General features: G+C 32.3%; 1 protein-coding gene and 1 non-coding gene across 2 annotated transcripts in view; both read left to right on the top strand.

The window, feature by feature from the left end:
• Positions 1–1,199: 1,199 nt before the first annotated feature.
• On the top strand, positions 1,200–1,331 carry LOC129805074 (U4 spliceosomal RNA). The gene has a single exon (XR_008752046.1). It is a non-coding gene; the product is annotated as a U4 spliceosomal RNA (small nuclear RNA).
• Positions 1,332–2,666: 1,335 nt separating this feature from the next.
• Positions 2,667–13,859, top strand: part of LOC129801892 (sushi, von Willebrand factor type A, EGF and pentraxin domain-containing protein 1) — a 114,695-nt gene continuing 103,502 nt past the window's right edge. Inside the window, exon 1 of the mRNA XM_055847327.1 lies at positions 2,667–3,129. Coding sequence (XP_055703302.1) covers positions 3,075–3,129 — 55 coding nt within the window. The 5' untranslated portion in view covers positions 2,667–3,074. The remainder of the gene's footprint in view (positions 3,130–13,859) is intronic.

Raw genomic sequence — 13,859 nt, 5'->3', positions numbered from 1 at the left:
TTCATTTAATACTCGAAAACAGAGAGTATCAAAACAATATTCTTACTGCTTGTCAGCTTCTCAGATGATAACATGCGTAATTTTGTTGATTTTTCTGAATTGAACTGATTTCCCCAGATTTCCCAGTTAAATCGTCATACTATTTCATCAGAAAAGAGATTATGAATTAGTAGATAGAGCACTGCGCGAGTAACTGAGAGTAAAATGTTGTTATTGTTTCTTTAGTATTTTGTATTTTTCATTTTAACGATGAAAAAATAGCGGAGAAAAATTACTACAATATAACAGAATAAAACATTATTCTCTATTACTTTTATTTTTAAAGGCAGAATCACATTGACAATAAAATGCTCACCGTAGCCTCACCGTATTTCGTTAATTTACGCATTTTCATTGCAATTCTTACGCAAATTTTCGATTGCCGTATTACCTTATCTCATACTCGGTGGCACTAGGTGAAAATAATATAAGAAAATTGAAGAAATAAAACAAAAATACGATAAACGGTGAGCAAAAAAAAACTGTAAGAGAAATTTATCGTACAGTTTTTTGCTCACCGTTTATCGAATTTTCGTTTTATTTCTTCAATCTTCTTATATTATCTTCACCTAGTGCCATCAAGTATGAGATAAGATAATACGGTAATCGAGAATATGCGTAAGAATTGCAATGAAAATGTATGTAAATTAACGAAATACGATGAGTATTTTACTGTCAATGTGTTTCTACCCTAAATCTTAAAATTCGTCTAAAATTCCCTACGCTTTAGGGGAAGTCTCAAAATACCTTCATAAAGACAATTTTTAACAAAAATCACTCTAATGTTTAGAAGGATTAAGCTATAGGCAAAAATATTTTTATAAATACTAATTTTAATTTTTATTACAGCTAATTGAAATATTAAAATATAATTTCTAATGCATATTTTTCTATGTTTGTTTAATCTATTTCAATCAGAAGTCTGTTCAATCACTTTCATAACATATTTTTCTAATTCGAATAGTGATTTTTAAGATGAAAAACTCAAAATTATTTATGAATATAATTAATTGTAATTCCTTGAGATGATTCATATTTTCAAAATTTACTATTATCCCTTTGCAATATATTTAATTTCTTTTGGTTCATAATTGTTGATTTCTTTCAAAAATTATTAACTTCAAATTATAAAACAATATTGCCAATTCTGGAATAAGGAAGACTTTGCGCAGAGGCGATATCATAACCAATGAGGTTTGTCCGAGTGGCGATTACTGCTAGTTGAAAACTTATGATCAAGTTTTATTTTTACTTTTTAGTGTCAAAATTAAATATTTGTATTTCTAGCTAGCATTTAAAATAAAAACAAACATAGAAAAGTTCTAGATTTCCATTTGTCGTCAAAAAATTAAAGAATTCGCCTATTTTTATATAGTTAAAAAAATCTAAGTGAAATATTTAATAACAAAATTAACGATTTAATTCTAAGTTAAAGGCTAATAACACTTTACATACATTCCAAAATCTTGCTTCAAAATGTTCGGTATATTTGAAAATATATAAGTATAATTTAAAATTATTGCAGCTTCGTTATTGAAAAGACTGCTGTAATTTTGCTGAAATACCTGAAAGAAATTTGTCATTTTAAAAATACAGATCTATTAAGATCGAAGAATACGAATCAACCTTTAACTTTAAAGGTCAATTTAAAAATTTAACGCTTTAAGATTTATCTTAGAATTTAGGGGAGAGGAGATTATTAAAGAATATAGCGACTGCAGCTTTCTAGGCGGTAGAATGCTAAAAATGATCAGTAAATATCAACTTTCAAAATTCAAAAATGAATTTTTAGTTCATGAAACCAGTAAAATATTGTTGGTAAAAGTAAAATTGAGATATAAATGATCATTCGAACATCTTAGATATACATACTTTAAAGTCATTTGTAATTTTTTTTTAAGTTTTATAACGGCCAAAACTGACCACAATATGGCGATATTTTATTGATCAAAAATACTTTTTGCCAAATATTTTTAAAGGTAGAAGGACTTAAGATTTGAGGATTTAAAAATTAAAGAATTATTCCTGAGAAAATGGGATTTTAAAAAAGGAAATTGTTCAAACTGAATTGTCAAAAAAAAAAGAAGTTAGTCCATTCTACAATAACATGTTATTTGTTTACAAAAGGTTCCATTAATAAGAAGAATTTCAATCTCTATCATGTTAACATTTTTACTTAACAAATTAACTAATTTTATTACCCACAAAAATGTTTTGCCTATTAATTAAATACACATAGAAAAGAGTCCAATACTGATTTTTAGGAGATTTCTATTTAGGAGTCCATTAGAAGATGATTGATCCGAATACTAAAATTGCTAATTATCTTAATTCATAATTATTTAAAGAGGTTAATGTTCAATTTTCTCCAGAGTGAATAAAAAAATATATTTGTAGAGAAAATTCAAAGTTACGTTAAGAATTTTCCTGCTTAAATTTAAATTAAACAGACGCAGCATAAGCATCGTGCAAGAACTTTCCTCGAAAGATGGCTCTTGGCGGCTCTGGTTGGAGCTTTGAGTCAGTTCTGTGGGGAATATTGGGGAAATATTGGTGAGTTTTCCCCTTTAAGTGCTTGCTGGAGAGGAAAATTCATCTGAAAGATTTTCCTCACAGTTTTCCATCAACTTTCTGACCGTGCAGACGTGTATTCATCGTGTTGTATGCTTTCTTGGCGCGTGAATAAATTACTCTCGCACAATTACCGGAAGTCCATGAATCGTGGTGTTTGGCGGAAGGCAGAATTGTGAAATGGGTAAATTGAAAAGTGTGGTTTCCCTCTGAGAAAACCCTTCAGTCACCACCGAAATCTCGCAGAAAGGCTACAGCAGCATCAGAACCAGCAGAGCAACAAGTCTTGTGGAGTGGAAGTTTTTCGGAATAATTCTTGAATTTTTGGGGAAAATAGGGTAATTGTACTAATTGACATTTTGGGGAGGGTATTGTGTGAGATTTTGGCGCGCAATTTAACGGGTATCACCCTGTGTTTTTGAACTGTTGGAACCCTCGTCGTGGGGTTCTTTACGTGAGCCAATATGAATGGGATTACGCTGATTGTTGCCATCAATTTGGTGCTTCTCCCGCCTTCCGGTGAGTAAATTTTTCAATTGTTCCCCAATGAGAGGGATTAGTGATGAAAAATACGACCACACCATTCTGCAAAACCCCAGCCATTGCTCCCAATTAAAACTTTCAGCCAAAAATCCTGTTACAAGGGGAAGAATGAAGACAAAGTGTATTGCAACAAGAACACATTCACTGGAGAAATTATCATTTTTCATACTTTCTCACTCAAAAGTTGGATATAGTTGAAACTTTTGCAGATTACCGTGTTACCTACGTAAGTTTAGCCACCACTATCACCATCAACTTTTGAATTTGTGACTCGGAACACCAGAAAGTTGATTCAGTAGTACACAAAAATCGAAATATACTGCTATCCGTACTGAATTAAATTTTCTGACGGAAGAAGGTGCATCAATGAATTTCAATGAGTTGTCCTCCATGGTAGTTGCACGAGTCCAAATTATGCAGTGGCTAATTTTGAATGACGCGCCACACAAAGTTTTCCAAAAATTTACATAGGGAACGATTCAATGCAAAAAAAAACACAAAGAGATGGAAATTCAGTTTAAAAGTTTACAGGAAATTCTCCTGAAAAAAAAAACGCTTTTATTTATAAATTCGCTATAAATCGATATTTCCTAAATATTAATTTTTATTTTGTGAATTTTTAACGTAATTTAAAATTATAATAGATGTTTTCCTGATGTTTTATAAATAATACAATTACATATTTTAAAAAGTGAAACCAATATATTAATAAAATTACAAATTATCTCTATTTTAGATTTTATTCAAATAAACACAAATAATTTGCATACCGAAAATGCTCATTAAAATCCTTGTAAAATCCATTTTAATTAAGCTATTGAACACCAAATGAATGGTTTTACAAAGTATTTATTGGAAAAGCTTAATTTGTATGTATTTTAATAAGACAGTTTTAAAGCAAAAATATTTTTATTCAGTAAATTAGTAATTTTGGAATTTAATCTGTAAAAGACCAAAATTAAGAAAATGAATGTAGGACAGTACTTGATACAAAATTAGTTGTAAATCTTTTCATACCTAAGTTTACCATGATAATTCCTAACTTTGCAATTTTTCCCATTTTTCCTGTATCATTTTTATTTCTTGAAAATTATTTGTGTTTTAAACTATGTGGAGAAAGCAAGGGAAGACTTTCAGGCTTCTCACATTCTCTGGTCTGAAACACGTCATATTTTTCTTATACTTCTTAAATGAAATTGACCTAATTTTTTCAAGAAATGTGTGACTTAAGAAGACTATCTATTAAAAAGCTGTTAAAAAATATTGCCATAAATTGGTAAGATTTATTAAATGAATGCAAGGAAAAATATGAACTGTTCGAAGCCAGAGTGTATGCGAAACCTGAAAGCCTTTTCCTGTCTTACTTTATCCAATTTAATTTTATACTGGCGATTTTATCCAAATCGCTGCCTAATTTGCTGTTATTGAGTTATATTTATTTATTTCGAACACATATAAAATTAAAAAAGAATTTAAACTATTTAGATCATTTAGATTTTGTAAAATTAGAATTAAAGTACCTACTGCATTTCAAGTTTTTTTTTCAATATTCTACTACTAATCTGACTAATCCAATGTTTATACCCTTCAAGGACGATTGGGTGACCGTGCGGTGACCCAAAAATAATTTTTTTCCTACAGCCATCTAAAGTTGTGTTTTGCTCTAAAAAGTCAGAAAAAGTGATTTTCTGACCACTAATTTTTGAGTCTCTCACCCTTAAAGGGTTAAACCCCGTAACATTCTATTTATCTAATGTTTAGCATTAACTACTCAGTCATTAAAATAAAATATAAAAAATTACATATTTTTAATAATTTGTTAGACGTATTGCGCAAAATAAAAATAAAGTAAAATAACAACGTAAAATTGCTTCCGATGTGTAATTCTTCAGGTAATAAGTTTGAATACTTTTTAACACTTTTTAAACATCAACGATATTTTGTTCATACCATATCTAAATAACATTCTAAAAAAAAAAGGGTTGCAAAGCGTCTGAGGCTTTGCGAGCTGCTCGAACTCCCTTTACCTTATATATACATTTTCGCAATTTTTTCTGGTGCATATAAAATTGTTGTAGAATTTAATTTGCCTATAAATCACCACAAAACCATCTTGAAGTTGAAAATTGTGCAAGAAAACCCTCTCAAGAAATCATTAACTTTTTAATTAATTAATTGACCAAATCGGATGAAAATTAGGCATCTGACCTTTAATAAATTCAAAATGGTGATTTTCCCGGTAATAGGTGTCTAAGGACGGAATGTTCATCTGGGCTACCTCCAACACATATCCAAAAATGAACGAAATCGTCAGGACTATTTTTTTGCAAAGTCGAAAAAATATGTTTTTGGAGAGGAGAGAAATGGTGGGGGTAATTTGAGGGAGTTAGATAGATAGAGAATGTTAACTTTTGGGGGCGGGCGGGGTCACCGAAGACCGGAAGTCAATATCTATTACCGTTTGGCAGCCAGGATGGTGAGAAGTTGAAAAAAAACACGATTGTTAAAACTGCTCTTTCTTGGAGTTCGAGCGGTTAAAAACTGTGATATAGGATCATCTATATCGTCTATACGATGCTGAAATGGATGCGAGAGAGTCTGAAGTATGTGTGGCGAGCATTTAATGAAGGGGTGGCAAAGCATCCCAGGCTTTGCGAAATGCTCGAACTCGTGACTTAGATGCTATACCTCGAATGTACTTTCGCATCATTTACCGTTTACCGGTACTTAACCGATTTGAATCGATTCATAAGTCACTCAATAGATTCCACAAAATAGAGTTTAAAGAGTAATAAAAATTATATTCGAACAAAAATTACTTATCGGCAAATAACCGATTCATTATCGGTTCACAATGGATTTGAATCGACTTATAAATCACTCAAAATATTTCCCAAAATACACCTCAGGAGTAATTTAATTGAATTTTGTCTAGAAATTATTTATCAGTTATGAACCGGTTCATTACCGATTCAATACCGATTAGAACTGGTTCAGTTTTATAGGAAATTCCAAGACCTTCCAACGAGCCCAAACATGACCCCATTCGCTTGATAAATGCGCTCTCTAGAGTCTTTTTAACGTTTAACCTTGAAAACCCGTTATCAGGAATTATTAAACGGTATTTTCGCCTAAGGACGAAATGTCCGCCTTGGTAATCTCTAAAACATATCCAAAAATGAAAAAAAAAATCGCACGACGCGTTTTCGAGCAATCCCAAAAAACATGGTTTTGGAGGAGAAGGGGAGGGGTGGGGGGAAATGAGGGGCACGTTAACGATCCTTGGGTCGACTTATGGGGGGTCCCCCGAAGGTTCCAATTCGCTATCTCTAACCGTTTGTCCTCTAGAGGCAAACGGATGGACAGACGGACAAAGATCGTGACGCCAAAAAATCGAAATATAAATATAAATATAAAATCGAAGGATTATATACTGCTCTCTTCGTGGAGTTCGAGCACTAAAATACACATATGAAATTTACCTTTTAGTAGGGACACTTTTATAATAAGAGATGATAAATCAAACTTCAGCTAGAAATGTATGATACGACTCTCTCATACACATATTATTTCCAATCAATAAATTCAACAGGATCAATTACACCTTTCCTACGGGCATCCTACTGCAAAAGGGGCTTTGGCAATGGTTAAATAAATCATCCAAGTTTAAAATATGATAATCAAATGACGCAAAGTTATGGCACAAATTGCACATAAAAGCTTATTCTGCGCTAGATTTCGCCTGTGATTTATTTACGCGATTATTTGGCTGAGTCTGTGCTCAATATTATCCCTCTTGAGTATATACTTTACACAATCCATACCCCATGCTTTACCTCATCCTTCCTGTTGGAAAGCAAAGGAACTCAATTAGTTCTCGGGGCATTTTAGGAATTATTAGCAAGAGTTTGATTGTTGGTTTAAAGGATTGCAATTAAAAACATTCTCCGTCAATTAACAATTTTCCGACTCACAGCATATTATTAACACTTGATATGATTTTATGCAAGATCCGTAAATGCAATTTTATTCACGTAGTTTTTGCAAAATCCAAAATTAGCAAAAGTTCCATTCTGTGGTTTTGCTCAAGCACTCCTACCTTTGCAAACTCATACCGAGCTTTCATAAAATACCATAAATTTCCTCGACGAGTGCCAAAACAGTTATAGCACTCAATGAGAGAATATTTCCGTGTAATGCGTTTTTGTACCACTACCACTGCCTCTCTCGAAAGCTCCCCATGTCACTGAATTTTCTACAAATTATGGACCATAAGTTGAATGCTTTTTTCTGTCCAGACAACAATTTGAAGGTTGAAAATTTCATGAAAAATTCTCCTTAGGAGACAATTTAATGAAAATATTATACTTGTATCCAGAAAAAATATTATCAAAAAGTAGGGAAAACTGCCCATGCTTTGCACGGTCCAAAGCTTCATAATGATTATATTTTTTCCTATATTTCTGAATAATTTTGACTCCTCAATATATTTTAAAAACAGGGCACTGTCCCCAATTTTTTTTTAAATATGGGTGCGATGAGGCAAATTTATTGAAAAACATGGGAAAAACATAGTCATTATGAAGCTTGGGACCGTGCAAAGTATTACAAACATTTATTTATAGATTTTGGAATCATTAAGTAAAAGCTTATAAAAAAGATGAATCTTGTAAGCCCAAATGGGGCTCATTTAAATAAATTTACAAACTTAGAGGGAAATTGGAGAACTGAAGGGGCCACCCATTTTTCACTTCATGAGAGTGAACCGTCCACGGCAACTGATGCTCACTCACTGAAGACTGAGGACATTTACCTAACAATAAAAGTCCCAAAGCAACCTTTCAGCACCCATAAGGATGGTAGGGGTGGGCGTGTCAAAGGAATAAAGGATTAGGATTGAAGGTTCACAGCCGTCGACTGGGTTGACATATGTCGAATAGGTCATACAATCTTTTGTTGTATAATGGGTTTTCCATTAATATTTCTTTATATACAAACATTTGTTATGTTTTTTATGTAGGTATGTCACAGTTGCTGTAGTTATTTATTAATTATATTATAGTGTAGTTTATATTTCTATGTAGTGCATTATTGTATTGTAATTTTACTGGTAAGGGGAAGTAGGACACCTTTTAATTGAGGCTGATTTGAAATTGGATTTTTTTTTCTAAAATTTCTGAATGAAACTGAACTTTGGAGTGATAAAATTTAAGTGCACAAATTAAACTAAACTTAAACAAAATTTAAGTGTATCCTACTCTGAAAAAAATGTCTTGTTAAACGAACAAACGGATTTTGTTGAAATTTTGTCAAAAGGATGTTATTCTCCAATTTGACAAAACTTTTCCTTGCATTTTATATGGAAAAAGACCCTTTTGACAAACTTTTAACAAGATCCAGTTGGCAGCCGATTTGACAAAACTTTTCCATATCCTGTATGGAAGAACATCCTTTTTACAAACTTGTCTTGTTAATTTGACAAAACATTTTTTTTTCAGAGTACTTCCCCTTGACAGTAAAATTACAATACAATAACGCACCACATAGAAAAATAATATACTACAGCAAATGTAGTGCTATTTTACAAAATACTTTACAAAAATTGTTGTGCATGAATTATAATATCTCTACAAAACGACAAAAGCAATTTTCAAAACGAATGCATTGAAGTTTTTGAAAAAAATATTGAAAAGACTTTTTAAAAGGATGACAAACTTTCTCGGATTTTACTTAAGGTTTTGCGCAAAAGCGTAGATTAATTCAAGAACATTCTTTTTAATAAATTATTAAAATGATTTTTGTGCCTAATTACATTTAAAATAAGAAGGAATATCGAGATGAAAACGAAACTATGGTCTAGCTAGGGTAAGATGGTACAATTTGGAATCATGTCTAATTTGGAAATGTGAGATTTCCAACAATTTTGGATGGCATAAAGAAAAAGACAACGAAGAAATACTCTTAATTGAATGTAAAATCTTGTACTTCTTCCTGGTTCTCTTTTTCTCTTTGATCATTTGAAACAGTTATAAAATCTCAAAATTCCAAAATAGACATGATTCCAAATTACCCCATCTTACCCTAGAATATAAATTCGTACCAAGAGTGATAATAAATATTAGAATACATTTTATGATCCTCCCAATTGTTTCTGTATCGCTCTCGAAATTTATAAAGAGACCCTTATAGGGTAAATTGATATAATTTGGAATTAGTGTTACAAGTTGGACTATTCGCCGATACAAGTTGGACATGGCTTTTTCTTGATAAATACAGTACAAAATATGTTTTTAATCACAAGAAACCAAATTATAAAACTAAAGCATTAAAAATATACAAATAAAAATGAAGTACTAAATTTATCAAGACAAAAAGCCCTGTCCAAATTGTACTATTGTCCAACTTGTACCACTTTACCCTATATTAGGATATATAATTTTAAATGAATATTCTATGTACACAGAATTTACAAAAATCATTATAACAGTTCTTCTTTACTGTGTACATAGATGTTTTCGGGACTGAAAAATATCTATAACAATTTTGAGCTTTCTAAAGAGTCCAAAGTTCTTCTTAAATTGAGAAAATTAAATACAAGCTTATCTATCTGCATCTGCCATTGTTCCTAAAACCATTTAACAATAGAACTTCCTCTCAAACGATCCATTAGCTGATGAAATTATTCTCTGAAAGAAAAAAAAGAGCGGTAGGTTGTAAAAAAAATCGGCAGTAAAGAACAACCTATCTCACCCAGATAATCTTAATTTCCTCTTCAATATGAGACTCTTTGAATCACACGGGAAAATTTCTGTGTGAAAAGTTGCAAAAGCCAAATGGGAAAGCTTTAAGTGTGTTGGCACATGAAGAATTACTCGAAATAGTAATGTAGTGTGCAATGGGTGAGGAATATAATGGTAGATATTGCCAAAAGTTGAGTCTCTTAGTCCATCCATCATGGAAAATTACTTGTGGTGCCCTTACCAATACGATACTTCCGGCTCGTTACGCTGAAAGCCCGCACTTCTTCACCCGCAAAATCATGAGGATTTTGGCTCTATAGGCCGCTGGAGATTTTCCACTCAACCCCAAGAGTCCTTGTTGATGATTGGAGAATGGGGTATGGGGCAAAAACAAGGTGAAATATTCAGAGATGGCGAAGATGGACGTTGGAGATGGAATTCCGGAGGTTTTCAGTGGATGCGTATGTAAATGCGGGGTCAGCAAGGTTTCAGGATTATTCGTTTATGGGGTGAAAGCTTCACACAAAAACTTGCTAAAAGGGACAAAATCGTTTATCAGGATTCTGTGGTTTGCTTCTAAAGGCCTCTCAAGAACTAAAAAAAAAAATAGACAAAGGCAAGTTGAAGGGAAAAAAATGCTGAATATTTTTCCTCTCTATCGCTTCTCGTCAGATTTGTTGCTCCCCTCACGTTTGAGCTTTTTTCCCAAAGCGGCAAGAACAATACTATAAGCGATTCAAATATTGACTAGGGACACTCAAACATAACCAAATTTGATTTATTTTAAAATACTGCCAATACAAAGAATACTGAAAAGGGCCTTTTTACAATGTCAAGGCATAAAGCTTTTGTTCTGTTGGCTTTTTATTCTATGCCCCATCGAGCAGTCAACTAAGAGCTCTGTCTTCGTCGATTCAGTTTTTTTTCTGTCCTTCTGAATTGTTAAGCTCTGAAAAAAAGCATGAATAAAAGAGACACCGCAACTAGGCCATATAACAAAGATATTCAAACTGTTTGGGGATATGTTGATGCTGGTGCTTTTAGTAGAAGTGTGCTGAGTCATTCCTATGTGACCCAAGTCTCAAGAAATAATCATAAATCACATTAACTCCACCTTTGGGATCTCAGGTGTCTTCCAGCACTTCAAACATCCACCAATTCCACCCATTAACGACCACAAGCCGCTGGTTTGACAAAACTATCTCTGGAATGTTGAACAGCCTTTGGGGAAAGAGTTCAGTGGAAAAAGTCCAACAGATTAAACCCATTTTTTGCAGACTTCATTCAACTCCCTCGCAAGCTCAGAAGAAAAATTAATCTCAGGGATTAATTACAATTTTTTGCCAGTCACCACTGGGACGATATGCAAAATTATTTAAATTTCATCTGTGTCAGAGTCAATCTCATTAAACTTTAGAGGGAGACATCACTGGAAAAATTCAGAAAAATATTTAAGAAAGGCTGCCACAGATTTGGGCAGTTACTTTGGTAAAAATGGTCAGTAAAAAGAAAAATTGAAAAGAAGTGAAATATTGACGGAGACGTAATACTAAACACTAATAAACTTTATAGGTGTGATTCTTTCATAATCACATCTAATAAAATTTCTACTGATCATTTTTTATACTTACTAAATTTTCAAATTTACTAGCCAAAAACGTTTTTCTCTTTAATAAAAATGTTTTCAGAAATTTAATAATAAAAAAAAACCCAAAAAAGACCATGGTTTTTGAAGCAAATTAAAGATTTTGCCTTGTAACGTCTCAGAATCAACTCCGAAAACCTTTTTTTAACTGTTGATAGATTAAGAGAATCAAGAGACGTAAAAGGCTAAACTAGGCCTACGTCCGTGAGCCCATTAGATGAAAGTGGTTCAAATTGAGATAAAACATTGTCATAGGAATAAGGAAATAGTTCACCTATCAAACACACCAAGAAAAATCAAAAATTAAAATTCGAGAAAAATACGTTCTAGTGGATATACAATGGATTAATTGCTGAGCGCCGGCTATATTATGTAATTGTCCCAGGTTCAAGTCTTTGTTTAGAATTTAAATAAATTCAATTCTAAAGGGTATAGGATTAAGTACCTCTTCCTTGTACAAAAAAGTATATACCTAGGGTTTAAAAACTTTAATAAAAAATGTTACATCTACTTTCAACATTGAAGGTTGATAAAACCACCGCCAGGGATATTATTATTATTACAAAGAAGCTGTCAAATTTCCAAAGGTTTCCCATGCCTTATGCCATGGATCGGGATCAGACAAAAAAGACTTAATCCCTCATTACTTTTGATCTGAGCTACAAAAAGTCAAAATTTGAAAATTATCCAATCTGTACACTGAGAAAAAAAGAGGGTGCGATTAACTTTTTTCCTCAGAACTTTAACACTTTTTAGGCGTAAAAATATATCAACATTTTTTAATGTTAATTTTACACCTTGTTAAGTGTAAAATTAACATGAAAAAGGGTAACTTTAACCCCTAATACACCTAAAAAGCATAATATTTACACCGATTTCGGATTAATGCTGCAGGGTAAAATTAACATTTCCGGAATGTTATTTTAACTTTTTTCGGATTTCTCTCACTCAGTGTACCTCTCTTCTAATTAACGTTTTTATCTCTTTTTATTTGTGCGTCTCGATGAACAATTTCAATTGACAAATGAAAAAGTTACCAATAATGGTGCTGCCATAACATCAAAATTCAAACCCATTTTTCTCAAAAAGCAAGAAGGTTCCCTATGGTTTCACAGAACCGGAGATATGGGGAGGTCAAAGTTCGCGAAATTCAAAATTCCATATCTCCGGTTCCATTAGGCCGAATCTTGAGTTGGATTCTCAAATGAAAGTTCTCATAAAACACTACACTACTTCACCAAAGAACATTTGAGCTTCTTAGAGCCAATTCTTGAGGCGCCACAGTCGAAGAACCAATTTCGATAATACATCATCTCAAATATTTCACCTCCCACTTAACCGATTTTGATGACTATTTCGACTAATTCTTATATTTCGTTTTTTACCCAGATTACTCCATTTTTTTTTATCCTAGGTGGTCTCCGAAATTCCAAAGAAATCGCAATTAGCTTAAATTTTTTTAAGAACAATATTGTATCTATGTTTTTCTATATTTCTTTGTTTGCATTTTCGGAAAAAACTAACCAGTAAATAGTGTCGACTTATAATCCTTAATGATCGTTAATTTTATTAAATAATGCGTTTTACAATATATCAAATTTGGCCAATCACAATGGAAGCGCTATATATTATTAAAAAAAAAAGAGATGGCAAAATATCTCAGTTGTGCGGAGTGCTCGAATTCACTAAGAAAGTGCTCTCAATATTTTATCTTTTTGTATGCTTTTTGGGTGTATACCGTTTTACTACCGATTAAATTGATAAATTCATTTAAAAGAAAAAAAACCGTTCCGAAATTTAAAAAAAAAATACATAAGAACAGCACATTTTAGAATATTTCAGCATAAGTAATAATCAGACGGACAAATAAAAAAGTAAATCCGAAGAAGATATATCATTTACGGGGAGGCACATTACCGATTCATTACGGATTGAGTCCGACAAAGGATGGAGATTTCAAAACCTTTTAAAAAATATAAATTTAGGTAAATCGATTGAAAAAATAGGCCCCCAAGGACATAATATTCACTTTGACTACCTCCAAAACTTTTTTGAAAATTAAAAAAAAAAATAGGAGTCGTTTTCGAAATAAAGTAAAAAAACATGGTTTTGAAGGGTAAGGACGAGGTGCGGAGAAAGTGGAAAAAGACTGTCCTAGATAATGTTGACTTATTTGGGGTCATTGAATACCAGAAGTCGATATCTCTTACCGTTTGGCCTCTAGCCGTGTTTCACGTTGAAAAAAGTGGATTATATCTTTGAGTTCTAAAAATATTCTTCAACGTATTGAATTATATTCAAATGTTGAATTTCGTTTGTTC

This window comes from Phlebotomus papatasi, chromosome 2, assembly GCF_024763615.1.
Source record: "Phlebotomus papatasi isolate M1 chromosome 2, Ppap_2.1, whole genome shotgun sequence".
Lineage (NCBI taxonomy): Eukaryota > Metazoa > Arthropoda > Insecta > Diptera > Psychodidae > Phlebotomus > Phlebotomus papatasi.
The sequence above is the reverse complement of the archived record's forward strand: the minus strand, read 5'-3'. Positions and strand labels throughout refer to the sequence as shown.